General features: G+C 24.5%; 6 protein-coding genes and 1 long non-coding RNA gene across 11 annotated transcripts in view; 3 read left to right on the top strand and 4 right to left on the bottom strand.

The window, feature by feature from the left end:
* Positions 1 to 1,146: 1,146 nt before the first annotated feature.
* LOC108004446 (DNA-directed RNA polymerase III subunit RPC5) lies at positions 1,147 to 4,218 on the bottom strand. The gene is made up of 8 exons (XM_017067364.3): positions 4,077 to 4,218; positions 3,582 to 3,841; positions 3,303 to 3,496; positions 3,018 to 3,190; positions 2,738 to 2,942; positions 2,389 to 2,591; positions 2,138 to 2,301; positions 1,147 to 2,060 (listed from the first exon to the last, which is right to left on the bottom strand). Exons 1-8 carry the CDS (start codon positions 4,125 to 4,127, stop codon positions 1,793 to 1,795), a joined length of 1,518 nt encoding a protein of 505 aa, XP_016922853.1. The 5' UTR covers positions 4,128 to 4,218; the 3' UTR covers positions 1,147 to 1,792.
* Positions 4,219 to 4,644: 426 nt separating this feature from the next.
* LOC108004443 (vacuolar protein sorting-associated protein 18 homolog) lies at positions 4,645 to 9,833 on the top strand. Of its 2 annotated transcripts, XM_062085200.1 has the most exons (19): positions 4,645 to 4,922; positions 5,038 to 5,221; positions 5,297 to 5,454; positions 5,568 to 5,744; positions 5,852 to 5,899; positions 6,141 to 6,330; positions 6,471 to 6,592; positions 6,672 to 6,887; positions 7,005 to 7,121; positions 7,215 to 7,327; positions 7,399 to 7,510; positions 7,583 to 7,765; positions 7,846 to 8,163; positions 8,241 to 8,376; positions 8,440 to 8,655; positions 8,726 to 8,877; positions 9,135 to 9,232; positions 9,294 to 9,605; positions 9,680 to 9,833. In XM_062085200.1, exons 1-19 carry the CDS (start codon positions 4,842 to 4,844, stop codon positions 9,741 to 9,743), a joined length of 2,997 nt encoding a protein of 998 aa, XP_061941184.1. In that variant the 5' UTR covers positions 4,645 to 4,841; the 3' UTR covers positions 9,744 to 9,833. The 2 variants fall into 2 exon arrangements, with proteins under 2 accessions (XP_061941184.1, XP_061941185.1); XM_062085201.1 differs by lacking the exon at positions 5,852 to 5,899.
* On the bottom strand, positions 9,776 to 12,543 carry LOC108004448 (putative 3-methyladenine DNA glycosylase). Of its 2 annotated transcripts, none has more exons than XM_017067369.3 (6): positions 12,408 to 12,543; positions 11,936 to 12,090; positions 11,526 to 11,676; positions 11,248 to 11,457; positions 10,969 to 11,178; positions 9,776 to 10,867 (listed from the first exon to the last, which is right to left on the bottom strand). In XM_017067369.3, exons 1-6 carry the CDS (start codon positions 12,463 to 12,465, stop codon positions 10,476 to 10,478), a joined length of 1,176 nt encoding a protein of 391 aa, XP_016922858.1. In that variant the 5' UTR covers positions 12,466 to 12,543; the 3' UTR covers positions 9,776 to 10,475. The 2 variants fall into 2 exon arrangements, with proteins under 2 accessions (XP_016922858.1, XP_028519840.1); XM_028664039.2 differs by having other exon boundaries at positions 9,776 to 10,383.
* A 21-nt stretch (positions 12,544 to 12,564) lies between these two features.
* On the bottom strand, positions 12,565 to 15,062 carry LOC114576785 (putative odorant receptor 92a). Its single transcript, XM_028664040.2, has 5 exons — positions 14,259 to 15,062; positions 13,861 to 14,161; positions 13,421 to 13,681; positions 12,872 to 13,235; positions 12,565 to 12,705 (listed from the first exon to the last, which is right to left on the bottom strand). Exons 1-5 carry the CDS (start codon positions 14,476 to 14,478, stop codon positions 12,652 to 12,654), a joined length of 1,200 nt encoding a protein of 399 aa, XP_028519841.2. The 5' UTR covers positions 14,479 to 15,062; the 3' UTR covers positions 12,565 to 12,651.
* A 133-nt stretch (positions 15,063 to 15,195) lies between these two features.
* Positions 15,196 to 18,599, bottom strand: LOC108004447 (facilitated trehalose transporter Tret1-like). 2 transcript variants are annotated; one of them, XM_017067365.3, is made up of 5 exons: positions 18,412 to 18,599; positions 17,792 to 17,971; positions 16,994 to 17,190; positions 16,222 to 16,528; positions 15,196 to 15,838 (listed from the first exon to the last, which is right to left on the bottom strand). In XM_017067365.3, exons 1-5 carry the CDS (start codon positions 18,485 to 18,487, stop codon positions 15,210 to 15,212), a joined length of 1,389 nt encoding a protein of 462 aa, XP_016922854.1. In that variant the 5' UTR covers positions 18,488 to 18,599; the 3' UTR covers positions 15,196 to 15,209. The 2 variants fall into 2 exon arrangements, with proteins under 2 accessions (XP_016922854.1, XP_016922855.1); XM_017067366.3 differs by lacking the exon at positions 18,412 to 18,599 and adding an exon at positions 17,433 to 17,551 and having other exon boundaries at positions 17,792 to 17,934.
* LOC133667328 (uncharacterized) lies at positions 16,454 to 18,256 on the top strand. Its single transcript, XR_009832716.1, has 2 exons — positions 16,454 to 16,589; positions 17,692 to 18,256. It is a non-coding gene; the product is annotated as an uncharacterized LOC133667328 (long non-coding RNA).
* A 2,535-nt stretch (positions 18,600 to 21,134) lies between the features above and the next one.
* The window catches only part of LOC108004397 (inactive rhomboid protein 1), a 383,917-nt gene continuing 377,802 nt past the window's right edge, over positions 21,135 to 27,249 (top strand). The window contains exon 1 of one of the 2 annotated variants that reach the window (XM_062085198.1): positions 21,135 to 23,129. The gene's annotated coding sequence lies outside the window, so the exon portion shown is untranslated. The remainder of the gene's footprint in view (positions 23,130 to 27,249) is intronic. The other variant, XM_062085197.1, reaches the window with a different exon arrangement.

Below are 27,249 nucleotides of genomic sequence, written 5' to 3'. Positions count from 1 at the left end.
GATTTGTATCACATTATAAATTACTATTTCAAGAAAAATTTCTCTTATTATTTATAGGAAAGTGATATTGATTAGATTAAAGGATATTTGGGTGTTTTAAACGTATAAAAGTGTAAGAAATACTTTCACCAGTTGTCAGATCTATAGGAGAAAGTATGTTCGCCCTCCGTTTCGCCCCTATAGTAAGCAAATGGACCATTAAAGAAGAAAATGAGGAAAACAAGATGAAAATTGTAATTAATAATAATAATAAAGCGGAAGTACATTATTGTTTAATATTAATGAAACTTGTTTTATTTTGTTTAATTTTGTCTTTTCATATTCTATTTTACATAATAATGATTAGGTGAATGATCGCCATCTTATAGACGTATAGATAACATTCTTCTCATTCACAAGATTAATTTATGTTAATATTTTGTGATAATTCTACAAATATAAAAAAATGAAATTAATAGTGCATTGTTTTATTAGTTTCGAAATTTATTTTTTAAGAAATATAATAGAATTTCTTTCTTAATTTACCATGAATTTTGTAATTGAATAAACAAAATTATAAGGAAAACAATCTCTGCTTCTTTTTCTTTTTATTTTTTTTTATTGTTCTATAAATTAATTCTATAAATCAATAATGTATTTTAATTAGTATTTTGAAAAGATCTGAGGAAAAAATGAAATTTATTAATGTATTAAAATTGAATTTGTAAATGAATTAAAATTTTTTTTAATTTTTTTAAAAAAATTATATATATAATATATTTATTGTCTATGATTAATAAAATATTTACATAACTGTATTGAATTTTATTAGATCTTTACATAAATACATTCTATATATATATTAAGAGAAAGAGAGAAGTAATTTTTAAAATATAATAATAAACAAAATATAAGCAATTTTCTTTAATACTTATTATATCTACTTTTTAAAAATATTTTATATTTATTTATATTTATATGTGAATATATATTTATATTCAAATTTGAATAAAATTAAAATTAAAATTTTATGTAATATTATTAAAACAACAAATTAGAATAAATAGAGGATATAAGGAATTCATGGAAATGTTTTTTATCTACAAATGTGTAGTATTGCATATCATAAAAGTATCATAATAATAAATAGAGTATATATTAAATAGATTTTGTCAGATTTTGATATTTTATATATATTTCTATGCAATATTAATCATGATTTCACATTATACTCTTTTTATTGGTAAAAATATTTTTACTAAAGTAAAAAACATCAGTCATTTCTCAGTCAATGTTTTCAGTGCTCATCGATCAACGATGTGCCGGAACTATTGGAAATAATAAATGAATGTTTTTTACAATTTTGTTATAATAATCCGGTATTCATTCACTGTCGACAGTGTAACATTTCTTAATAAATTTTTTATGTTCATCATACATAATTGAGGAAATATTTATCATATTAATTTTTGTACATTTTTCAATAAACAATATTGTTTAAATAGAACTGAAATTTACATTATATACGACATACAGAAACCAAAGATACACTTACTAATTAAATAAATAAGTAAGGTAACAAAGTATAAAATTTTTCTATAAATATTTTTTGGAATCTGTATTGTCGTTTACTATGTTAGTTAATGAAGACTAGAATATATTTTCTAAATAATTTAAGAATATAAGTATATCATACAATTTTGTATCGAAACAAGTATTTTGTAATAACATGATCCAGACGATTTTTCATAATTTTAAATACATCAACAATATATGTATAGTAATATCATACATTTTAATGACGCAACTTTGGTCACGTTGTCTCAGATATTTTGCGAGATCGAATAGTTTTTTTATGTTTCACTGGTTCCGTTGCACTATCATTATCGGATATTGAAGAATCTCTTAACGTTTTTCTTCCGCGTCCTACATTTCTTTCTTCATTTTCAGATCCAATAGATTCTCTATTTGATTTCCGCCTTTGACGTTGTGGAATTTGATTCTGAACTTCCATAGCTTCGCGAATATGTTTTCGTTTTGCCTCCCAAAACATTTCTTGTCTTTGTGTAATTTCAGGATATCTATTAAAAAAATTTAATAAATGGAATAAATTTAATATCTTTCATTCTCATTCACAATAATATAAAATTATTGATACCTTTCAATAAATTCTTTAGTAGGTGGAATAATTAAATGCCATCCCTTTTTAGGTTCATGTACTGCTAAATTTGTGAATATTTCTTTAATTTCGTCAGGAGGTAATTTAATAACAGATGAAATTGTTTTCCGATCTAGGAATTCATGTTCCGTGAAAGATAATAACTGAAATTATATAAAACAATAATAATTGTTTTAAAAATATAATAATTTTTTTTTATAAATCATTTAATACTTATACATAATACTTACAACATAATCCCTAGCTCTACACATAAATTCTGCCGGAATGCCATTCTGTGATGATACAGTATCCTTTGGATATATAAGTTCACTATTTACAACCCAATTTCCTTGTACTAAAACTGCTACTTGTTGTAAATATTTTAAAATAGCTGTTGTTTCTTGATCTGGTGATAATATTGATCTTAATTGTGTAAAGGATATTACTTTAGCTATAAAAGAAATTTATTATTAAAATTATTAAATAATAATTTAAATATTAAATATATCAAATTTTAATATAAACTTAAAATAAATTTTAAATATTTAAATTTTATATATTAAATTTCAAACAGAGACAAGATTTTAAAAAACTAACCATCTTTCATAAGTATTCTAATTTGATCAAGAAGAGGTAAAGTTCTAATATAATTAAGAGATGTAATATAATTGGAAACATCTGATTTTAAATAATGTTCTTCCTTTATACGTGGTGCTAATAATTCTAAATATTGCTCAGTTGATACATTTAATGTATTTACAGTTTCTTCAGTAGCAGAACAAAACATTTCTAAACGTGTAAGCTGAAAATATATGTTAGCAATTAATATAATAAATATTTTAATAATAAATTTATAAAAATAAATAAAAATATTAACCTCTGATTGGGTGCTATTTACTGGAATATAATTTGTATGAATCCATCTTTCTTCTAAACTTTTTTTAGTATGATGTTGAAAAGATTGTTCTTGCATCTTTTTCATAAATTCAGGTTTCTGTCTAGCAAAAGTTACACTAACTTGCTTTGGACCTTCTTCTTCTTCATCATATTCTATATTATAGATTATTATTAATAAATAATTATATATATTATAGATTATTATTAACAAAAGATATCATATATAAATTAAAACTAAATCAATAAAAAATTATTAAGATATTACCTTCACCCATATTTTTGGCATCTTCTCTTACACGTTTATCAGTTTTATCTAGATAACTAAATTGAGGCCGCATTTGAATAATTCCTCTTAATGGTGTTATATGTAATTCTCCATCTTGAAATATACCAACTCCATAATTAGAACAATTTGGCAATGCTCGAGAGGATTGTAATACTGTTTTGTCCATAACATTACTATAATATGAAATTTATAATATATATAATATATATAATAAAATAATTAAATAATTTATTTATGTAATTATAATTTTTCAAATACCTATCAAATGCTCTTTCATCATCTTCTTGTTCAAGTAACTTTGAATCTCCATCTGCATTTATTGCAATTTGCTCACCTTTACTCTGGTCATAATTGACACTATGTGTATCTATTGCTACTTCTATGAGAACTTCCTGATTTTCTGGCTTTATTGAAGTTTTTAAAAATGTTGCATTGTCATAACCTTCCTTTGTGGGCCGGACGGGATATTGAAAAATAAATAACTTATCTGCAAGTGTTTTTGATAGAAATACTGGAATCTGAAATAAATTTTTTTCTGCATATCTTTAAATACATATGTATTCCTTATATTTTTATTTTTTTGGTTTATATAATAAAATATGATTGTGTAGAAAATTTATTTAAAAACAATAAAAATATATAAATTGTTATTTATTATAATAATAAAAAATTATAATTATAAATAAAATATAATTTAAATACATAACCTAAAATTAACCTAAAACTAAACAATATAGGAATATATTTACGTACCTCTTTAACCACTGGATCGCTTTCATTTTCCATTGCATTAATATTAGACATTTAAATAATAAATATTTTATATTTATCGTTTAATGCTATTTAATGCTTTTAATACAAACACTTGTTTTCTACACACGTTTTTAAAGTAGATAGTTGAGATAAAACATATGTAATAGATAGATAAAAGCAGTATATGCTATCCAGAAGTTAATGCAATAAAGTGCAATATTTACATAAATTTTCTCATTAATTATTTATGTATAAAGCTATATAATAATAACTATGAATATTAAATAATGTATAATATTAAATTATTTAATTTTCATAAACATTTTTATCTAATGTTTCTATAAATGTATAATTTCGTAATGTTTGCACTTTATCACTGCTACCAATGCAACTAAATTTCACAAGTTGTTGTCAGATACTGTTTCGTATTGGAAAACGTGAATTTAATGTTTGTAAATTTAAATATAGTGATTTGATTTGTTATAAACCATATTTAATTTAAAAATGATTTATAATTATGTGTATAATAAATTATAAAAAAGTTTAAATTTAAAATTTAATAAGACTTATTATTATGATCACTGTCATAAAAGTGCACTAAAAATTCAATACGGAAATTTTATATTATATTAAACAGTAATATAATTATTTTAATTATGTTTAAGTATAATATTATAGAGTATTATTTTTTGAATTATCAATTTTAATTATAATATATTTATCTTAAATTATAATTAAATAAAAAATATTAAATAAATTAATAAAATGACATCAATGTTTGATCAGTATGAACAAGCATCTCAAAGATCAAAACAAGTACATATGCCACCAATTCGTCCAGATATTGTAAGTTTATATGTAGTATAAATTTTATTTAATTGTATTAATTTTTCTTTCTTAATATTTATAATGCTTCAACTTTTATATTAAAAAATCATTTAAAGTCCTATTTAACTTTTAGAGTACAGCTGGATTTATTCAAATGAAATTTCAAGATGATGGGCCAATATTTATTAAGCAAAAAGTTAATTTTTTACCATCTGACAAAATTTTACATTTTGTTGTTAACAATAATATTATTGTTATTGCCATGGCTAATAATATTCTTTTACGCATTGACATGAAACAACCAGATTCTCCTGAAGGTTTATTTCTCTTAGTATTTTTAATAAAATTTCATAATATAAAACATAAATTCATATAAAGATATTTTTTTTCAGAAATTGATATATCTAAATATGCCATAAATATGGATATGTCAGGAATGTTTCTTGATCCTTTTGGTAATCATTTATTAATAGCTTTAGTTTCAAAATCTCAAGATAATCCTCCTCCTGAATTATTTTATTTACATAGAAAATCAACAAAATTAAAACAGGTAAATATAATATAAATGTATAAAAAATATAATATATCAAATATATTTATATGTCAATTTATATAAATATTCATTTTTAAAAGAAATATAGTTTCCAAGATTTATTCATTTAGGCAAGTAAATTCAAAGGACATGAAATCACTGCTGTTGGATGGAATTTTTCAAATTCTTCAGATACTACTACAGGTCCAATCCTTTTAGGAACTTCAAAAGGTCTCATTTTTGAAACAGAAATTGGTTTAGATGGTGATAAAATATTTAATACAAGCTTGGAACAATATTGGCGTCAGGTATAAATAAAATATAGAAATAAATTTTTAATATCATTGTCAGTAAGCATTATCATTCCGTAATAATAGAAGTGTTTCCTTTATATCATTATTCATTATGTCCAAAGCTTCCTAACTATTTACCTCTTTATGGTGTCAAAGAGGTAGAAGGATTGGTGAGTTAGAAATTATACTTTTTGCATGTGCGATATATCTGTATGCTAGAAACACAGATATTTATGAATTCTTAAAAATAATTTGATAATAATGAAATAAATATTTATTTAAATTTATAATCTTTAATTATTTTAATTTATGCTTATTATAAATTTTGCTGTTTTCATATCATAATCATATTTTATATAATATATTGTATATATTTGTCTACAATTAATATTTAATTCTTATTTATTTTAGGTATTTGATATAGGAAAAGATAGTAAACCACCAATTACTGGTTTAGAATTTCATAAAATACCAAGTACTGACAAATATGTGATTATTGTTACTACTCTTATGAGAATTTATCAATATATTGGGGCAGTACAGAATCCAGAAGAAAAACCTTTATTGCAACAAATTTTCAATAAATATTTAAATGTGCAAGGTAAATTATTATTAGTATATATATATATATATATATATATATATATATATATATATATATATATATATATATAATTCATTAAATTATATTTATAATATTTATAATTTATATAATATATAATCAAAATAATTTTTTTACAGAGAGCTTTAATGAAGTAATAAATCATTTGTCTTATTCTAAAATTCAATTTTATTATCCTACACTTGGTAGTTTACCAAAATCTTTTGGTTGGTTAACTGAAACTGGTATATTATATGCTCAGGTAATTTTATTGTTATTTATCTCGAATACATATTTATTTTTTTATAAATTTTATTTTTAAATTTATATTATTTATTTAGATTGACCCAAAAATAGATCCAAAAAGTGTATTAACAAATCAGCAAATGTTAATTTTTCCTGAAGCAAGTCTAATGGGAAGCAATATATCAAAAACAACTTCTGCACCATTATCTTTTGTTTTTACAGAATTTCATGCATTATTACTTTATACTGATCGTGTAAAAGGCATGTCACTTTTGAATCAAGACTTAATATTTGAAGATATTTATAATGATGTATGTAATGCAAAATGCCAAAATTATAAGAAAAAAATATAAAAACTAACATTGTTGATGTAATTGTTATAAATTAATAATATGAATATCATAAAAAAAAATATTTAATTTTTATAGGCAGTAGGAAAACTTTTAAATATTACTAAAGATTATGTAACACGTTCCATATGGGCTTATAGTGAAAAGGCAGTATTTAAATATAAAGTTAATAAAGAAGACAGAAATGTTTGGCAGGTAAAATAAAGTGTATATAATATTCATTCATATAATGCAAGTTAATAATTAATAATATGAAATAATAAATATATATATATCTCATTTAAATAGGTTTATGTTGATAAAGGCGAATTTGAACTTGCAAAACAATATTGTAAAGATAATCCAGCACATATAGATCAAGTGCTTGTAAAACAAGCAGAAATGCTTTTTAAAAATAAGGAGTAAGTTAAACATATAAAGAAGTGTCATTTATTTGAAACATTATAAAATTATTTTATATTTTATGTTATAGATATGAAAAAAGTGCTCTTATTTATGCAGATACTCATTCATCATTTGAAGAAATATCTTTAAAATTTTTACAAGAATGGCAAATAGAAGCTTTAAAAACATTTCTTAAAAAGGTGTTATATTTATTACTTTAAACAATTTAAATTTTTAAAAATGTTTAAAATAATTGAATTTTTTACATCCAGAAACTCGAGGGATTAAAAACACAAGATAAAACGCAAATAACCATGATTGTTGTATGGGTAATTGAATTATTCATGAATCAAATGGGTGTATTACGAAGTAACAATACATCTTATTTACATGATTCACAATATTTAGAATTACAAAAACAATTTGATAGTTTTCTTGCAATACCAAAAGTTGAGGTATTAATTAATAGTCTATATCTTCTAAATATTTTTCTATTAAAAAAAATTTGAAATAAAAAAAATTATTTTAATTTTAGGAATGTATAAAACGAAATCGTAGTACTATATATGATTTAATGACAAGTCATGGTGATAAAGATAATCTTATTCGTTTAACAATAATGCACTGTAATTATGAAGAAGTAATACGTCAACATTTATATAAAAATAATTATTTAGAAGCTCTTGAACTTTTAAAGAGTCAAAATAATAAAGAACTATTTTATCAATTTGCTGGTATTCTTTTACAAGAATTACCACGTCCTACAATGACTGCCTTAATATCACAAGGTTCTTTATTAAAACCATCTAAGCTTCTCCCAGCTTTAGTATCTTGTAATAGTGATGAAAAACATGTAAGATATATTTTTTTTTTTTTAGTTTTATCTATATTTTAGATTTTATAACAATTAACTAGTATTTAATATTATAGGCAAAAGAAGTAATCAGATACTTAGAATTCTGTGTTTATAAACAAAGCTGTCAAGAACAAGCAATTCATAATTTTTTATTGTCTTTATATGCCCGTTATAAACGAGATGAAGTAATGCGGTATATTAGTTCTCAAGGTGATTTTTTAAGTGATATATTTTCATTAAAAGTATAATATTTCTAATGAAAATTTAAATTAGGACAAGATATAAATATGGTACATTATGATGTGCATTATGCATTACGATTATGTCAAGAAGTTGGTTTAACAGAAGCTTGTGTACAGTTATCTGCTTTACTTGGATTATGGACAACAGCAGTTGATTTAGCTTTAACAATTAATGTTGATCTTGCTAAACAAATAGCAGCTATGCCTTCAGATCATGAATTAAGGAAAAAATTATGGTTAAAAATTGGTAATTAAGAATATAAATATAATTTTAAATTTTATATTTTAATCCAAATTTCTAATCGTTTTAATTTTAGCTGAGCATGTGGTTCGAGAAAAAGATGATATTCAACAAGCAATGGAATTTTTACAACATTGCGATATAGTCAAAATAGAAGATATACTACCTTTTTTTTCAGATTTTGTTACTATAGATCATTTTAAAGATGCTATTTGCAATTCATTACAGGTAAATAATTTTACAAATAATATGTATGATAATACAATTGTAGTTTTGATAATTTCCTTTAATAATTCAATATAATAATCAATATAAACTAAGAAAAGCAAAATCAATTTTTAAGAAACTCTAGAATCTTTTTATTTATTGAATGTGATATATAAATGATTGAAAAGATTTAGCTAAAAAATCTTAATTATTAAATATAATGAATACATTAAATATTCATTATATATATATATTTATCTTAATATTATATTTGATAGGAATACAATCAGCATATTCAAGATTTAAAGGAAGAAATGCAAGAAGCAACAAAAGCAGCAGAACTTATTAGAAAAGATATACAAGAATTCCGAACGAGGTAAATAAATGGAAATAATAATAAATTATTTAATGATGTAATATTATTAAAATTTTTTTAGATGTACGTTCGTAAATACAAAAGACACATGCAATACATGTAATGTTCAATTACTATTGCGACCTTTTTATGTATTTCCATGTGGACATAGATTTCATAGTGATTGTCTTGTAGCTGCATTAACACCTATGTTGTCAATGGATCAGAGAACAAAGTTAGCTGATCTTCAACGACAACTTACTGCTCTTTCAAACAGACCTGAAGATACTAGATCAGTTGGATCTGTATCTTTATCTACAAAAGATCAAATAAAAACTGACATTGATGAATTAGTAGCCTCTGAATGTTTATATTGCGGAGAACTTATGATAGAGTAAGTTATTTTATTAATTCATATTTAATATTTCAGACATTAATGTAAAATTCATATTTCATATTCATATTCAGATCTATAGATAAACCATTTATTGAAGAAGAAGATTATGAAAGAGTAATGAAGGAATGGATATGAAAAATGTGAAGTATTTTAAAATACTTTAAAACTTTCTACATTGTATAAATGTATTTATTCAGTATATATTATACTTTATTCATACTTAAAGATTATTTATTTCATACATGCATTATAATTATTTGTAACTTAAAATTAATTTTGAGTATATTATTAAGTGTGTACATTCAAAATATAAATTTTTAAAACACTAAATCACATTAAAAAATATTAATTTAAATATGATCAAAATAATAGATAATAATAATTTTTTAATTTAATCCCAAATATAATTCTGCTTCTTTATTTCTCTTACTCACAGCTTTATTCCCATAAATATAATATCGTAGAGGTTTATTTGTCCATTCTTCTCCATAATTATCTATACCTATTCTACGACATTTGACAATGTTGATTTCTTCTATTGTATCACTTTCAATCCACAAACTTTTCCAAGAGCATAAGGAATATTTACTATGATTTTTATGAAGTTGAAAGGCTATACATAACTTTGATGGGCCATTACATAATTCATATGTTTTTAAAACTTTTGAAAGTTTTTTAGATGTATTTGATAATCCCTTTGAAGTTCGTTGATTAGTCATGTATTCAATACCTTCTAAGGGTTCAACAGCTCTTATTAAAACAGCACACCCTTCACCTAAAATCTTACCAGATTTTTCTTATGGAAAAGAATTAAATATTAAAATGAAAATCATTAAAATAATTATATTTAATTATATTTTTTAATTATTATATATTATAAGCATGTTCTTCACATTTAATATCTCTATGACTAACACTAGAACTTCCTAATACATAATATCTCCACATTTTTTGTTCATTATTTGAATCATCAGAATTTGCTGCTACAATAGTAGTTGACTTTATATGAGGATCACATTCTATCCATAAATCACTACATTCATAAATCTTTTTTTGATTGAAGCTATCTTCATCAATAACAAAAGCTGTACAAATTTTAGTTGGACTGTTACAAAGTTCATATCTTTTAAAGCTTCTGACATTTTTTACAATTTTCTTTTCTTTTTTATTTTTTTCTGATTGCATATTTCTTAGTAATTCCATATAATCAAGGCCAAGCATAGGTTCAACTGCTTTAATTAATACATGTGCTCCTGACTCTAAATATTTTTTAATACCAACCAGTTTTTTTTATCATTTAATATAATATTATATTGATTTTGTTTTTATTTTTTAAAATTAATTTTTATTTTTCACTCACCTTGGCTAGATATGTTGAAACAATGATACATTCCATATGTCATATATACATATATGGTACCTGGTGGCATATACATTGGTATATTACGAGGAGTAACTTTATTTTGATATGTATGAGATGCTTTATCAATTACTCCTAAATATCCTTCTGTTTCAACAATTCTACCTTTTAAAATAGTTCCATTTTCTAAACAACGAACTAATATTTTTCCTGAATGTATAAGCATATATTAATATTAGATTATAATATTATATAAAAATTAAATAATTATTAAATTACCTAATAAACTTTGAGCTAATTCTTCACAGGGACAATCAAAAAATGAATATGGTAGTCTATTTGAACATATTTCTTTTTCCCATACAGTCAATGGAGGATCTTCTAATTGTTTTAATTCTTCTTTCATCATTTTAAGATCCACTACTGCTCTTGCTTTATTTTTTGGAAGAGGTATATTTAATTCATATTCTTCATTAACTTTCTTTTTTCCTATATATATAAATTATATAAAGTATATATCGAATATAAAATGTAGATATTATTCTAAAGAAACTTACTATCTCTTAAACTTTTTAAATTAAGCTTATTTTTTTCATTCTGCTCATGATTTTGAACATCTTTTGATGAAGAATTTAATATTCCTGCTACATTAGTTATTTTATGATTTTGTAAATTTTTATTTTTGACCAAAGAATGATGTTCAGTATCCTAACAAAAATATTTTATTTTATTTAAGAATAATTTAAATAAATAATTAAATAATTATATTAAAAAATACAAAAAATTATACATAATTCAAATTTAATAATTTAAAAAAACATTTTTAAAAAAAGAAAAAATTTTTATTATTCAAATTTCATATTATTCTTAATAAAAAAATATAAAAGAGATATTAAAAACTAAATGTTAAAAAAACTAATATTTAATTATCAGAAATAATAATTTTAAAAATTAGAAAATAACAAACCTTTAAGTTATTTTCCAATTCATCTTTATTAAATTCATCATTTTTTTTTTCGGCAGAATGTATCTTTGATGTTGATCGTATTCTCTTCATTAGTAAGATACAAATCGCGGAATGAAACGTTATACAATTGTCAAACGTTTGCCGATTAATGATTTCTATGGAAAATAAAATAAATTATAATATAATTTTTAATATTGCTAAATTGCTAAATTGTTAGGTTAGAGCGATTTATAAAGATTCAAATGCAATGAAGTTTTCCCGCAAAATATAAACATCAATGTTACCACTTTAAAAATGGTTCAAATAACCATGGATGATCATAGATAATTTTTATCTATTTTTTTATCTATATTAATTCTTATATTGAAATATGTAAGAAAAAAAACATTACTTTAAAATTTAATGCAAAATGAAAAATAAAAAATAATATATGCGAATATAGCTTATTTATAGCAAATTAATTAATACATACGATTGCTTAGTGTTCCACGATTGACGAACGTTTTTAGATTGGATATTATGGACAACATTCGATTGAAAAATAACGTCAGGTATGATAAGAAATTAAAATTTACTTCTTTAATCAATTACAAAATAGTATCTGAACTATTATATAAAGATGTTACACGGTTAGAGGTGTACATTTGATTATCTTTTCTAGCATTTGTTTTTAATGAACAAAATCGTAGATAGCGTTTATCATTTTTTTTTGAAGTTTACTGTTGTATTTGTCGTAATAAAGTAAAATATGAAGCACTAGTGTTGAATACCTGAAATAATTTTTATATATTTATTTTAATTTTACTAAAATTAATAATAAAGTAAAAATAATATTTTCGAAATTCAATAGTTTACTATGAAATTTTTTTATTTTGATTTTTTTAGATTTTTTATGTTTTCTTTTTTCTTTAAAAAAATTAATAAAATATTACTTACATTTGTCAATGTACATATAGATAATGTTTGGAAAGTTAATGCTGTGATTCGACAATATTGTTGCGATCTAACAATCATAAAATAAAGATATTTTTGATAAATCGGGGGAAGATTGTACCATGGTATATTGAGATAGATTACGTGTCCTATTTCTTGGCTTTCTTGAATAAGGATTTCACCAGGCCAACACCATAATAGAAGTTGTATTCCCATAGAAATGAAATAAGATATAAATTTCAGTAGATCAGCATTTGCTGAATCATTATCGAGTACTGCGTATCCACTTAAACAAATTTCAATTCCGCTCGTAAAAAGTTGAATGAAAATAATGGGAGTAAATAAATTATTTATATTATTCACCACACTGTATAAAATTAATATCATTATTAAAGATAAAAATTAAAAGAAATTGTTATAATTTAATAGTATTTAATAATGATGTATTTAATAATATATATAAATATATAAATATATATTTTTTTTATATATATATATATATATAATAAAAAAAAAATAAAAAACAAAATTGAAATTGGAAAAAATATTTACTGTATTATTTGTTGATGATGACGAATACATTTGATTAGATCTATTTTTAATTTTCGCATGTAATTAGGATTGCAATTTATTTCAATTCCAATATTATTGATCCAAATATTGATTAATTTAAATTGTCCAGATATATGTAATATAATAGTCATAAGCGAAGTATCCAAGCCAGAGATGACAGCGGCACAAATTGAAGATGATATAATTTGATAAAAAAATGCAATTTCGAAGCTTGGAGATGCGGAAATGTCTGTTCCATACCTAATGACAATATTAAGGTATTATAAATTAAACCCGACTTAAAATGTTTTAATATTCATATAAAATAACATTTATATAACATTTTATAATTATAATAAATTAAATATTTTAGTGTAATAAGTCTTTTTATTCGATAAACAAAGAAAACAAATATTTTAATGGAAAAGGATAATCTGTACCAAACAATAAAAGGTAAATGTCGGTTATTTTCAGTGTTATTGGCATTATATTCGAATTTAAAATAATCAATAGCCGCAGCAATAGAGAATGTGAATACATTGCACATGCAAGATGAATAAAAAATTATCGAAAAAATTCGTGCCCAATAAGCGAATTCTTCGTAAGGTCTTTCTTTAGAATCAGAAGAATTCCACAGATTTCGTATTTTGTAGTAAAGCGAATATGTTTTTTCTCTTCTCACTATTAGATATATCATTTTAAATAATACTTGAGTAATTGTTGTTAAAACACATCCTATCCCTAATTTGAGAAGAAATTTAATTTTTATTATTAAGAGATAATTCGAAGAAATGTGAAATTTAAGTCTATTTAGTTATTAACTCTATTAAGTACTTACCTGCTACGATTTTTATATTTTTCCAATTCATTATTATTATTATAATTTCAGGTATGAAAAAACTACTAACTATTATTAATCCAAATATCAAACGAACATATGCAAATATTTTATTGAATATTGAACTTTTCTCATCGATAGGCCACATTCCAGCTATACTACAGAAAATCTTATTTGGTAGTATATAATAATCGATCGATTTATTAAACGGTTTTTTCATATTTCCCCTTTATGCAAAATTTGATGTTTGCAAGTAAAATATTTCCTTATATCCGTGTTTCAAAACTTCTTCACAGGAAATTCTTTATAATTTAAACTAGATAAAATTATAGATACCAAAACATAGAATTTTATTTCCCCTTCATTCAAAACATGTTCAATATTATTATTATCATTTTGTATATCCTTCTCTATTTCATATGATTTTTTATTTACAGTGTAATGAATAGCTAACGTTGTAAAGGGAACGAACATTGTAGTTGTAATATAGTTGGAACTTCAACTGTGTTTAGTGCGTATCGAATTGTAATATTCTATAGATTCTTTAAGAGAAGAATAGTAATAATAGAGTTATTTATAATTTTTTGTGATATCTTTTAAGAAAAATATAACTTCATTAGATCGCACATGAAAGGTAAAATAATATTAATAATAAATTTAGATTAATTTTTAGATTTAATCTTAAAAAAATTTTTTCATATTTTTTAAAGATATATTATGTAAGAATAAAATGAAAAATAATAAAAAAAAGAAATGAATTTTTTATAATTTAATTTACAAAATACTAATTTATATTTATTTTTATAAATATAATATAATGTATATTTTATATGTACAAATTATGTACAAGATATAATTTTTTATTTTTTTTTATTTTTGATTTATTTATATTTATAGGTAATATTAGTATTAGATAAAAGAATTATAAAATTAACAATTTTTAATATATTATTATTTTTTTATTGACTGTTGTTGAATTTGTAAAAGACTTTGGCCTTTTGTTTCTGGGATGAAAAAATAAATATATGGTATTGAAAGTGATAGGCAAATACTATATGTCCAATACACAAATTTATCATCAACCAAATTTAAAAAAGGCTGGTAAGTTTTTGTACTTGCGAAAGATAATAAAGCGTTTATACAACTTATGAATAAAGAAGCTATGTTTTTCAATTTTGCATTGAACATTTCACCTAAAAGTGTGTTTGGAATTGGCATTAGCCCAGAATAAATGAATAGATTAAACATTAATAAAGAAATGATTGGTAACCATGTCAAATTTTTAGAATCATATTCTAATGAAAGAAGATGAAAATGTAATCCTAAAAGTGCTAAGGATACTGATGTTCCTGTACAGGATATTATTAATAAATATCGTCTACCTAATTTGTCAATTAATAATGTAGCTAGCAAACCTGAAAAAATCGTAGACAATGCAAGAATTGTCACTATTAAACTAGGTGTGATGCTAATTTTACTTTTTGTCAGAATTATTTCTGTGTAAGAGTTCACGGCACTGTATCCACTTACATAGGAGAATAAGTAGAGGCCAATTATGATGAAAGGTTTCTTTAAATTACCTGAAATAAAATAGAAAAAAATTTGAGATTGATCATATAATTTATCATTAGTTATTAGTTTTTTCGATATTTTAAATTTTCAATACGAGAATAGAATAGAAATATAAAATTTTTTTAAAGTTATTCGAAATTAGTTCACAGAAAATTATAAGAGAAAATTAAACTATCAGAAATATCATTTTTAATAGATATGACCAGGATAAATTAACGATATTAATTTCAAAGAAACAATTTCAAATATTTAATAAATATATCGAAGTGAAGTGTTAGTAATGAAAAACATGGAATTTCTGGAACAAATTAAACTGGTTCTTTGTAAACGGTGAATTCTTTTGTTGTTAACTTTTATGAAAACATTTAAGTAAAAAGAGAATCATGGATACTTGGTGTGAGGAACTCCTTCAACTTTAGGAAAATATTAGTTTCAGCTCCGTCGACGAATTCTTGAAGATCTTGCATCTCGGCTTTGACGTCAGCTTCTCGCCTAAACCACTTCAAGGATGCCTCGGCCTTGTCGATATCCCCGTGCAAGAGGTAATGGTATGGCGATTCAGGTATCAAACTGAAGAGGATCATGAAGAGGATATTCGGAACGAGGCTCACGTACCCGAACATCTCCATGGACAGATAAGGACCCATTGCATTGCCCAAGAACATACCAATGGAAGACGCATTCACGTTCATGGATATCTGAAGACGTGACCACAGATATGATTTTATCAGATAGAAATATTCATATGAGTAAAAAGAAGTATATCTTAAAATATCAGTTTATGAAACAATTTTTGACTCCTTAAACATGATTTATCATCGAAAATACTATATTTAATATAATAGTAATTTTTTATGTACAATATTATTTATAGTAATTATAATATTATTTATACAATAATATTATTATTATTTTATTATATTATTGTATATATCAAATTATATCAATATATGATATATTCATATTTTTATAATGTGAATGTTTCTCATTTTTGTAGAGTATTGATTTTGATATCACGTTTAAGAAGTTTAAGTAATTTAATTAAAATTTAGGAAATAAGATTATCTAATAATTTTTGACAAAAATAGAAAGAAAAGAAAATATTTTTTATTCATTTTAATCTCAAGTGAATGCTCATTATTTTATATGATATATGAATTTACCAATGATCCACGAATTTTGGGATTGGCAATTTCACTTAGATATAGAGATATTGAAGACCATATCATTCCTGATGCGATTCCTGAACAGAATCTAGAGGTGTAAAGCCATATGACCGATGTAGCACATATACTGAATATCCAACTGATTGTCATTGGTATTGCACTAAATAAAAGCACTATTTTTCGTCCCATATATTCTGAAAATTATGTTATGACAAATTAAAATTACATTTACCTGAGAACAAGATCACCACAACTCAGTCACCACAATTAGTGGATCACTGAAATTTTTAATTTATTTCTTATACATTTTATCTCGGGATTTTTGTTTCAAAAATCAGGAATGTTTTAATATATTTCGAATATAGGTATATAGGTATATTTCAATAATTTCCTATCGATATTACAATTATTTGTTTGCATTTGCTTTTCTACATACCACAATTTCGTATCATGTTTTTCTACAAGTGCTGAGTCGTGGCTGCCTTGTTCTTATTCAATTCTCGATTAACAATGTTGATCACCATTGTTTGCCTTGCTTGGTTACTTGATCGTGTGCTGCAAGAGAGTATCGATCAGATCAACTATGAATATATATATATGTACATGTGTTTATAAAAATTATTGAACATTTCTGATATATTGAACAATTTAAATTACACAGATTTCATTTACTAATTTAATCTAATACATTACAGACATCCTTCAAGTTTAAGTGTCTTCATGATTTGCGACTGAAGAGGGCAAAATTAATAGATCAAATGAATCTTCTTTCTGACAATGAAGAAATGGCCTTACCTTGACACAGTGCACTGAGCAAAGCCCCGACGAAGCGACCAAGATTTAAAAGGGATGCTACCCAGGATGCTTCGGTATCTGTCAGTCTCAAAGGCATGTTCGCTTCCGTTGATGTCAGTTGAGCCAAGTATGGCGATGCCCAACCATTCGCGAGACCACTTCCGATAATAGCTAAGCAGACTGTCACAAACGGCCATGAAACAGTTGTGTCAACGGATGCGAGAGTAATTTCATTAGCTCATTCATAGACATAGCTCTACAGGCATCTTGTGTATGGAATACGGCGCATTTTGATGTATACCAGAGATTGTATTAGAACGTCTTGATCAAGTTTAATGTTAAGCAAACATTGCTTTTGTGAATTTTCAAAAAACGTGATTTATTTGATTTGACAATAAAATAATATATAATCGTTTAATAGAATTATTAAATTTATAAAAACTAATAAAATTATTAAAATATTTTATTTTTATAATTATTATAATACATGCAATTAATCAAAATTTATATTAATTTTTATTTGTTTTAATTTTTGTTTGTTTTTATATATCATTCTATTATATTTATTGTCATTATTGTTAAATTGATAACTTTATTATTATTTTTGTTTTAATACTTACGTATAAATGCAGTTAACTGTTGTGGCCAAGTTATGATCTTTTTATCTGTATCTTCCTTAGGATTTTCAATAGACATTTTGTTCTTAGGATGAAACGAGATCTATCCTATTAGGTTGGGTGAAGTTATCCAAACTGACTCATATAACTCATATAATTCATGAATCTTATAGCAGGAAGACATTAGTTGAGATCGGAAGATTTGCATCTCGATAAGATACTTGATGTATTTATGCCATGCCCATGTGATCTTTATGTATGCCATGCCTTTATGTATGTATATTTGTTTTGCGAGCATGACACATAAAAATTCATTATCTTGGAAATTTCTGTTACATTTAGTTAGATTTTTCTTATCTTCGACTATACTTTCCTGGTAATAATCAAAGTATGCTTTGAAATTTCTGAAAGATATCAAGTCATATAAATATTCATCAGCCAGGATTGACAGTTTTGTACCGTTATCACAAGATCACGTTACAAATAACTAATAGCAATATTAAGAATTACAGTTTTGAAATTTATTGCAGCCATAGAGAAGATTAATATGTAAAGATAGAATTATATCATTTGAGAATATTGGAATTTAATTAAAATTATTAAAAAAAAAAGTACAAATATTATAAATTAGATTAAAAATTTTATATCTTATATTATATTTTTATAAAATGTTTTTATAAAATATATTTTTTATATTTTATAAAATGTTATGAGATATCCAATTAAGGAAAAGATAAAAGTGAAAAAATACAAAATTTTTTTTAATTTTATATTATTTCATTGCAAAATAACTACATTTTTTTCATAAGAATTTTTCATATTCTTGATAAATAATTTTTGAGAAGATTAATATATTATAATCATCATTATCAATGTTATAATTTATCATTCACCATATATATTTGCTAAATGTGGTTGATATTAAATTGAACGAAAATTTGACGATTCAACATTGTTTTACTGCAAATTCAATATATATATATATATAAATAATTGTCAATGATAATTAAATTTGATAATTAATTAAATTTTTTCTTTTCTGTTTATTTTTTATCATTTTAGAATAAAGAACGTTTAAAATGAAGAAGGAACAATGTTTATCAAGCGATACAAGCATTCCAGATCCTTTAAATTTTTTTGTGAAGAAATTCAAAGAAACAATTCCTAAAAATAAAAGGTAAGATTAGATTTTTTAATTGCATCATAGACAAATTAGGTTTTATTTATCTAATATATTTTATTTTTATCAACATCATCTGTAATTTATATTGTAAAATATATGATTTTATTTACATTATTTATTATAATTGTCAGCAAATTAACTGCCAAAGAAATGTTAATGCTATTGACTCCAACTTATAGTCAATTAGATTGTTTACCAATCTCAGAAAGATATAAAAACGAAATAAATAATAAGGAAAATCCTAAAATTTATGATGATAATTATGAAAAAATTGATGAATCTCTTAAAAAAATATTTGGTAGGTTAAATAATATATTTTTATTGATATTTGTATATTATTATATAATATACATAATATATATAATATTTAATAATAAATTATATAATATATATATATAATCATATATCATACTACAATTATTTTCATTATTAATATTTATAACTTAAAATATTATTTGATAAAGTATAATAACAACAAAATATTATAATAAGATAATTGCAATTTAAAAGAAGAAGAAAGTGAAACATTATGTAGCACAAGTATAACAGATGAAGAATTGTCGTTTGATAGTATGTGGCTAAAAAAATGTTTTAAATTGCCATTAAAGATGGCGATAAAAGAAATTATATCAAAGAAACCTTATGATCCTATTGGTTATCTTGGATTTTGGTTATTAGATTATAAAAAATTTCAAGAACGTAATCAATGGCAATTAGAGAAAGATAATGAGCTATATTATCTTCGATCTTTAATCAAGGAAGAAGTATATTTTCTATATTTATTTAGTGATTTTTATATTATATTTTATTTTATATTTTATTATTTTTTTAATTTATATTTAGGTATATTTACTAAATGTTAAAGATATATTAAGATATACTTATAAATTTTGTAAACTATTATAAATTATAATATCATTTTATTTTTTCTTATTAATAATAAATAAAAACAAATTTCTTATAAATAAGAGCAAAAGAAAGATAATTTAAAATAATGTTTTAGATACCTAAAGAAGAAAAAATTTCAATAGATAGAAAAGAAGAAGAAGAAGAAGAAGAGGAAATGCACGATTGGAATTTTAAACATTACGAGACTATATTGAAATAAAATTATAATAAACCTTATCTTATCATCTTATAATCTTTTTTATTATTTTCGATATTTATAAAATAATAATATTAATATATTTCAGTATAAATTAAATTATACAAAAGTAAATTTTCATTATGGATAATGAAAGTAATAACTTGATTATTAAACAAATAATAGAATATTAATTGCAATGAAAAAAATAATAGGAAGTTTTGAAGATACATTTTTATATCATATCATTGATATGAAGTTTTATTTATTTTTCTATATCTATTCATTTTATAATAATATGTATATATTTTTTTATTAACAGGTCACTGTCTGACCATATGATAGTGTTCAACCCTTCGATCGACGGAACAATCCCTTTAAATTTCAATACATAGTTCCTAGGTGTCTCGACATTCGACTGTTCAGGAAATCGCATTCGTATAGTCTCGTGTATTTCCGTCGTTGGGTCGCGGTTCCCATGCGAAATTGTGCTCAGTTCGAATCGCGCAGCCGCCCCCATAGTTTGGTGCGCGGTTAATCGAAAAAATGCACTAAATTGTGAGTTTGGATGGAAAGAAAACATTTCGATTTTGTGCGATCAACATTGCTCTAGATATAATGAGAATTGGCTAACAAGAGAATGACGTTAGCACATCTCGATGCGAATGATATAGCGAAAGTCGCCTTGAGTGCGATTCGATTGTTATTGACGCGAGGGTTGGTTGCGCGGCCATGCCAGTTGTTGGGTCAATGGCTTAGCCGTCAGATGGCGCGGTGTTCGTTTCGGTCCACCCTGCCTGCGCTGGAATGCCCTCAGCGAGGAGCTTGTCGACGCTGCCGTCTTTCGTGGAGCTTTTTTCCACGCCACGATCAGGTGACTGGGCCAAGAACCTTTTTAGATCCTATCAGCCGTTTCCTAATCACTAAGGAACATTTGTGAATAGACGTGTAATTTGGGAATGGATATGTGAACGCGCCAGCCGGGTGGTCCACTTTACGCGTACGGAGGTGCTGTGTTGTGTTGTGCACCAGAAGGCGGTTCCAGTGCACTCTACTTGATCGTATCTCATCATTTTATCGTTCGACAGTGTGATTATGTTCAAGATCCTGTGTTACTTGTATTTCAAAGCTGTGTTATAATCGACGATTATTAGCTAAGAGAAGAAGACGAGAACGCGGCGGGCGACCGAGTTAAAGCAGAACACGGGAGTGTCGTCCACCATTTTGGCTGCGCGAGGTTATTCGATGTGTGCACCATTCTCATCGCACGTTCGTTGTTTTCGTGCTTTGCATCACATAAAATCATTCACGATGCTTATCGAGTTATCTTGTGAATCGGGGAACAATTGGAAATAGTGTGTGAAAAAATAATTGTAATAAGATGATCTCCTAAAATCGACGCTAAATGGAGCAAGGCGAGGGCTGTTTTCCTCGTCGCAATCTCGATGCTGTCAGCTGGTCATCGAGTGGCAATGCTGGGAATTAACTGAGGTCGTGGAATTCAATTGTGCGATCGGTATGTGTTACGAGTGATCATAAAATTGAAAAAAAATATTGTGGATCTAGGAAGTAAACCATAGTGGAATAAAACGATGTCGCTTGAAAGTGGGTTACTATAAGTGCCGTCCTTGCTACTGATGAAAAGCGACGTTCACTTTAGGATATCTTGTGCTTCGTTATTGTCATTTATACTTGGTTCTGTCGTATTTCTCGATACTGATGAATTTGTGAGATCGTTTCGGGATTGCAGCTGATCACATACGACGTGTCCGAGGTGGCAAACTGTGTGGAGCATTTCGAGTGCCATTAACCTCGTTTCGTGGCCACCTCGCGGCGAAACGACTCCTGTTCCGCGATTTTTCTGCGGACTTATGTTCTCGAGGCCCGCGTTTTAACGGAATGGGAAATGGGCGCCGTGATTAACGATGAGGAATCTGCTATGGAACGAGTCCTGGAATCGTGGCGTTTGGACACGATCTGTATAATAAATTCTCTGTGTTAAAACGCGGGAAACGATGAAGACATTCGCGTTACTTGCGGATTCATATCGAACTGCGCGCGTGTTACGATTGTAAGACGATAAAAAGAAGCGTATTATCGTCGTTCTAGTGTTCTTATGCATGGTGAAATAATGTTTTGTAGGTAGGAATAAACAGTGACGAAGGAATGGTGAGGAAGGAAGGAGGATAGGATGAACTTATTGTATCGCTGACACGGATGAAACGAAACAACACGATGGAAACGAAGTGACTATACTTTTTTTTTCTCTTGATCTCCTGGATGGGATCTCCCATCGATGTAGTTTTAGATGTATCGTGCGATTATTCGACTGAAGTGAACTGGTTCGGTGTGCTCTCTCTCTCGATCAGTGTTCCGTGTGTGTGTGGCGTTTTTGCCGTTGTTTTGACGAGGATTACGTGTGCTGTGCACGTTACTCCAATCCATCAGAGACATGTGAGTAATGTTATCAGAATTTCTTTTTTTCCCGCTGTCTTGATAACACTTTCAATGGATAACGTACATTGCTAAATATAATTAAAGGATTACTTAGTTAAATATTTCCCAGTTGATACTTCAGATATTTTATTTTTCATTTTTTTGATACTTACATGAAATATTGTAAAAATTTATGACATATAATATATCAATAAATTAAATTTATAATTTATTCGAATATATTCTCGCAAATTATAAATTTTTTTTTATATATCTAATAATAATATCTAATAATACGTAATAAATTTTTAGAAATAGAATTTGTATTTTTATTAATAAGTAAATAATTAATTTATTTATTAATTAGTTAATTACATAATTCGGCAATATATCTAATTTAATTTATTATTAGATGTATAAAAATATATACTTATAATTTGCAAGAATATATTCGAATAAATTACAAACTTAATTTATTAAATTAAAATAATGAGTTTTTATACAGAAGTAAAACTATTCTTAGAGAATAAATAAAAAAACTGAAAAAATAAATTGAACGAGTAAAAAATAATGATGGATATTAAAAAAAAATGATACAATTATGTGACAGACGAATAAAATACAATTATTAATAAGAAATAGTTTTTAACATATTAATTTTATTTTTGTTCTAAAGTATAAACAAAAGTAATATCCAATCAAATATTCATAAATTTTTATGAAAAATTGTTATTTTAATTCTTTTACAATTAACTTAAATTTTTTAATTGTTTTTATTTATTTTAAAATTCTAAAATTCTAAAATTTTATAAAGTGAAAATTCATATTTTTTTATCATTTTTTTATTTATGATTTGTATTGATTTAAAAAATTTTATTTTTTGTTGTCTTATTAATATTTATTTTAAAATCAAAGTTTAACTAGTGTCAGAATATTTTTTTTTTAATTTACTACATATTTTTAATAATTAAATAATATTAGCAAGTATAAATACATGATTCAGTAAGGATCTAAATTTGTTTTTATATTAAATGAAGTTAAATCGTTTAATATCAAATGTTTTTTTAAATCTATGATATATTTATATAAATTTTATAAAAAATTTCATTTTATTTTTCGATCGATATTTTTGAATATTAGCTGATTATAATAGCTTGGATTAAATTTGAATTAATTTATTTAATATAAGATTATTTAATTTTATTTCTTATTTATATTCTATATGTCAAGTGATAGTTGGATCTTTATCATGTAAAATATAAAATTAAAACGAAATACTGTAAAAGTAAATAATTTAAACTAATCATTATCTATGATCTAATAATTTTAATTAAAAATAAGTGAGAACAGAATAAATCAAATTATGATAAACTATAGTTAAATTGAATTGTAGAAGAAAAACGAAATACAATAAGGGAATTTCAAAGGGAAACAATCTGTTTAAGATCAGACATGATAATCTTATGGAAAGTTTTGCCATTTTTTTTTTTTTGGATTATTTTTTTCACAATTTTTTTCACAATATTTCATATACAATTATCAGATGTTATATATTATCATCACATTCATCATTTATTTATTTTTAGAATAAACCATATTATACGAGAGTTGTAAAAGTATTAAATATGATTTTCAAAAATACATATTGCATTAATCAAAAGACAAAATATTTGGAAATTAAAAATAAAAAGTTTCATTTCATTTATCATAATTTATTTACAGATTATCAGATTTTTCACAATTTGAAAAATAATATGCTTTAAAAATAAATCAAACTTTGTATTTTAAAGTTTTTCTAAAAATGAAGAAAAATTACATAGCATATATCTGAAAATTCTTTCTTTTGGAAATGTAAACATTTTTACTTTAAAATTTTATATGAAGTATATAATACATATAAATAAGCTCATTATATGTAGAATTACAAGGTAATATTTTACTTTGTTAGAAATAAATACTATAACAGAGCATCTTGTCTTAATATTAAAACTTGTGTTTTACTAATAAGTTTATCTAGAAGTTTGATAATTCAGTCTTATTAAGATGGTCTTTATTCTAATATTGAGTGAAAAAATATTCATTTTATGCAAGGTCAAAAAATAGTAGAAAATATCAATGTGATGTTTATATTATTGCAGAAGATCACATAAAGTTTTTATATATTTTTATATTGAAAAGAAAGAATTTTGTATTTTTTTTTCATCTTTCAAGAATAGAATACAATATTAAAATTTGATTATCTATTTTCTTATTTTAAACAGAAAATTACATTATCAAATAAAATCATATATCAGTGAACGCTATTAATATAAAATGAAAGATCTTCTATGAAATTTGATATTTTAATGCAAAATAATTTCAATTTGTTATTCCTATATATTATAACAAAGAAGTAAAAATACTTACAATAACAAAAAGTATTTGCACTTGTTTCTATTTACCAAAATGAAGAAAAATTATATAGCATATATCTGAAAATTCTTTAATAATATTCTATATTTCATTTCCAAAGAAAATTTTTATAGTTAATAATATTTTATATTTCATTTCCAAAGTAAATTTTTATAATTATGTCAAAAATATATCAATAAAGTATATGAAATATAGTATAACTTGAATCTTATACATCATACATTTATTATTATACATCAATATAATATAAAATAAATATCAAGTGTAACAATGTTTTACAAATATTTTTCGTAATGACAGCGTTTTTATTTAAAAATTAATTTTTATAACAATTTAATGATCTTTCCTTACCCGGCACCGGATGTCTTCGAATGCCAAAATGTGAAAAAAAACTTGTTCAAAAACTTTTCCGCCATTATCCCCAACCCATACTCGCCAAACATTGAAATATGCATGGGGGAAAAAAAGTTCATACCAGACTATCCATGTGGAAACAGCCGTCCGTGCACTCTTTACATAAAGTGTTTCTCTGTTGCGGGAGTTGAGGCAGTTGTTACTCCTTTATGAACGCGGATGGCTTTTATAGAACAACTTCCGCGTATTGTCTTCTTCATAATGTAACGATGGAAATGTTCTCGCGGAAAGACTCTTTAATAAAATGCCCGTTTATCGCCGCTTTGCTGAACCTTCGTTTGTCGTTGTCCCCGCGACATCCGCCGACGTGGTCGTACATTGAAAGTTTAATGTGAAATCATCGAACATGGAAAGTTGGCGGCATTCCAGTTCCTCCTGCCGTCTCTCAAATCCTCTCCCCTACAACCCTTTATACAGTACCGGTTCACGTAACACGTGTTCAACTGTGTATGTGACATACGTTGCGGGATGCAATAGGTTGTGCTGCACAACTGCACATGGGACTGAATTATTCGAAATGTAAATTGAAACTCAATATTATTTAGGGCTCTCGATGGCTAGATGGATCATTAGGTAAAAAATTGTGCGTAAAAGTTTCTATTTTCTAATTAAAAGTATCGTTGTAACTATACTGATTTACGCGAAATTATATTTTTGAGTACTATTTCGATTTTTTTATATTTAAATTTTATATAAAAGCATCCGTACTCTATTCTTGATTAATTATTAAGTTATTATAATTAGTGATTTGTGAAATTTTATCGATAACATTGGTTTAGTTATTCGACAAGTGCTTAGTTATTAACTGAAAGAATTTATTTTGTTAATTATTGTAATATAAAAAATACTATAGAAATAAGCATTTTCTATTATTTCGTTTATTGTAGCGTATGTAGAAATTTGTTTGAATCAGTTATCAGTTATTATATTATTTAATAATATAATATTTCAAATTGTTGGATTAAGAAGAATTTTTATATTATATTGTATATATAGATAGAGAATTTTTGTTGATAATGACATTATATTTTCAAAATACAAATAATAAATTAATATAAATGGATATTAATAAAACAGATATGAAGTGAAATTATATTTTCTATTCAGTTATAATGTAAAACGTGTTAAATGATTAAGGAAATGATAACTTATTTTTACGTTTTATAATCGATTTTAGCAAGTTAAATAGCTTTATCTAGTTATCTGAGTTTGATACTATTCGCAACGAAAAATTTAGGTTCATTACTTTCAAAGGATAATTAGAGAAAGAAGGGTATAACGAGATTTACATCTACGTTATAGGGAGGTCTTT

This window comes from Apis cerana, linkage group LG14 (genome assembly GCF_029169275.1).
Source record: "Apis cerana isolate GH-2021 linkage group LG14, AcerK_1.0, whole genome shotgun sequence".
Lineage (NCBI taxonomy): Eukaryota > Metazoa > Arthropoda > Insecta > Hymenoptera > Apidae > Apis > Apis cerana.
The sequence above is the reverse complement of the archived record's forward strand: the minus strand, read 5'-3'. Positions and strand labels throughout refer to the sequence as shown.

What these genes read in the sequence shown, in the direction of transcription:
- LOC108004447 (XM_017067365.3), bottom strand. Translation starts at nt 18,487, where the DNA reads ATGTCTATTGAAAATCCTAAGGAAGATACAGATAAAAAGATCATAACT. An exon ending in GCTCAGTGCACTGTGTCAAG is followed by an intron (nt 17,191 to 17,791) that starts GTAAGGCCATTT and finishes CATAATTTTCAG; the next exon opens with AATATATGGGACGAAAAATA. An exon ending in CCAAAATTCGTGGATCATTG is followed by an intron (nt 16,529 to 16,993) that starts GTAAATTCATAT and finishes TCACGTCTTCAG; the next exon opens with ATATCCATGAACGTGAATGC.
- LOC108004448 (XM_017067369.3), bottom strand. Translation starts at nt 12,465, where the DNA reads ATGTTGTCCATAATATCCAATCTAAAAACGTTCGTCAATCGTGGAACA. An exon ending in TCGTGGAACACTAAGCAATC is followed by an intron (nt 12,091 to 12,407) that starts GTATGTATTAAT and finishes TATTTTCCATAG; the next exon opens with AAATCATTAATCGGCAAACG. An exon ending in AATTGGAAAATAACTTAAAG is followed by an intron (nt 11,677 to 11,935) that starts GTTTGTTATTTT and finishes TATTTTTGTTAG; the next exon opens with GATACTGAACATCATTCTTT.
- LOC108004446 (XM_017067364.3), bottom strand. Translation starts at nt 4,127, where the DNA reads ATGTCTAATATTAATGCAATGGAAAATGAAAGCGATCCAGTGGTTAAA. An exon ending in TGCCAAAAATATGGGTGAAG is followed by an intron (nt 3,191 to 3,302) that starts GTAATATCTTAA and finishes TCTATAATATAG; the next exon opens with AATATGATGAAGAAGAAGAA. An exon ending in TAGAATACTTATGAAAGATG is followed by an intron (nt 2,592 to 2,737) that starts GTTAGTTTTTTA and finishes TTTCTTTTATAG; the next exon opens with CTAAAGTAATATCCTTTACA.
- LOC108004443 (XM_062085200.1), top strand. Translation starts at nt 4,842, where the DNA reads ATGACATCAATGTTTGATCAGTATGAACAAGCATCTCAAAGATCAAAA. An exon ending in CTGGTATATTATATGCTCAG is followed by an intron (nt 6,593 to 6,671) that starts GTAATTTTATTG and finishes TTATTTATTTAG; the next exon opens with ATTGACCCAAAAATAGATCC. An exon ending in TTGAAGATATTTATAATGAT is followed by an intron (nt 6,888 to 7,004) that starts GTATGTAATGCA and finishes TAATTTTTATAG; the next exon opens with GCAGTAGGAAAACTTTTAAA.
- LOC114576785 (XM_028664040.2), bottom strand. Translation starts at nt 14,478, where the DNA reads ATGAAAAAACCGTTTAATAAATCGATCGATTATTATATACTACCAAAT. An exon ending in CATCATCAACAAATAATACA is followed by an intron (nt 13,236 to 13,420) that starts GTAAATATTTTT and finishes AATTTTATACAG; the next exon opens with TGTGGTGAATAATATAAATA. An exon ending in CTATATGTACATTGACAAAT is followed by an intron (nt 12,706 to 12,871) that starts GTAAGTAATATT and finishes AAATTATTTCAG; the next exon opens with GTATTCAACACTAGTGCTTC.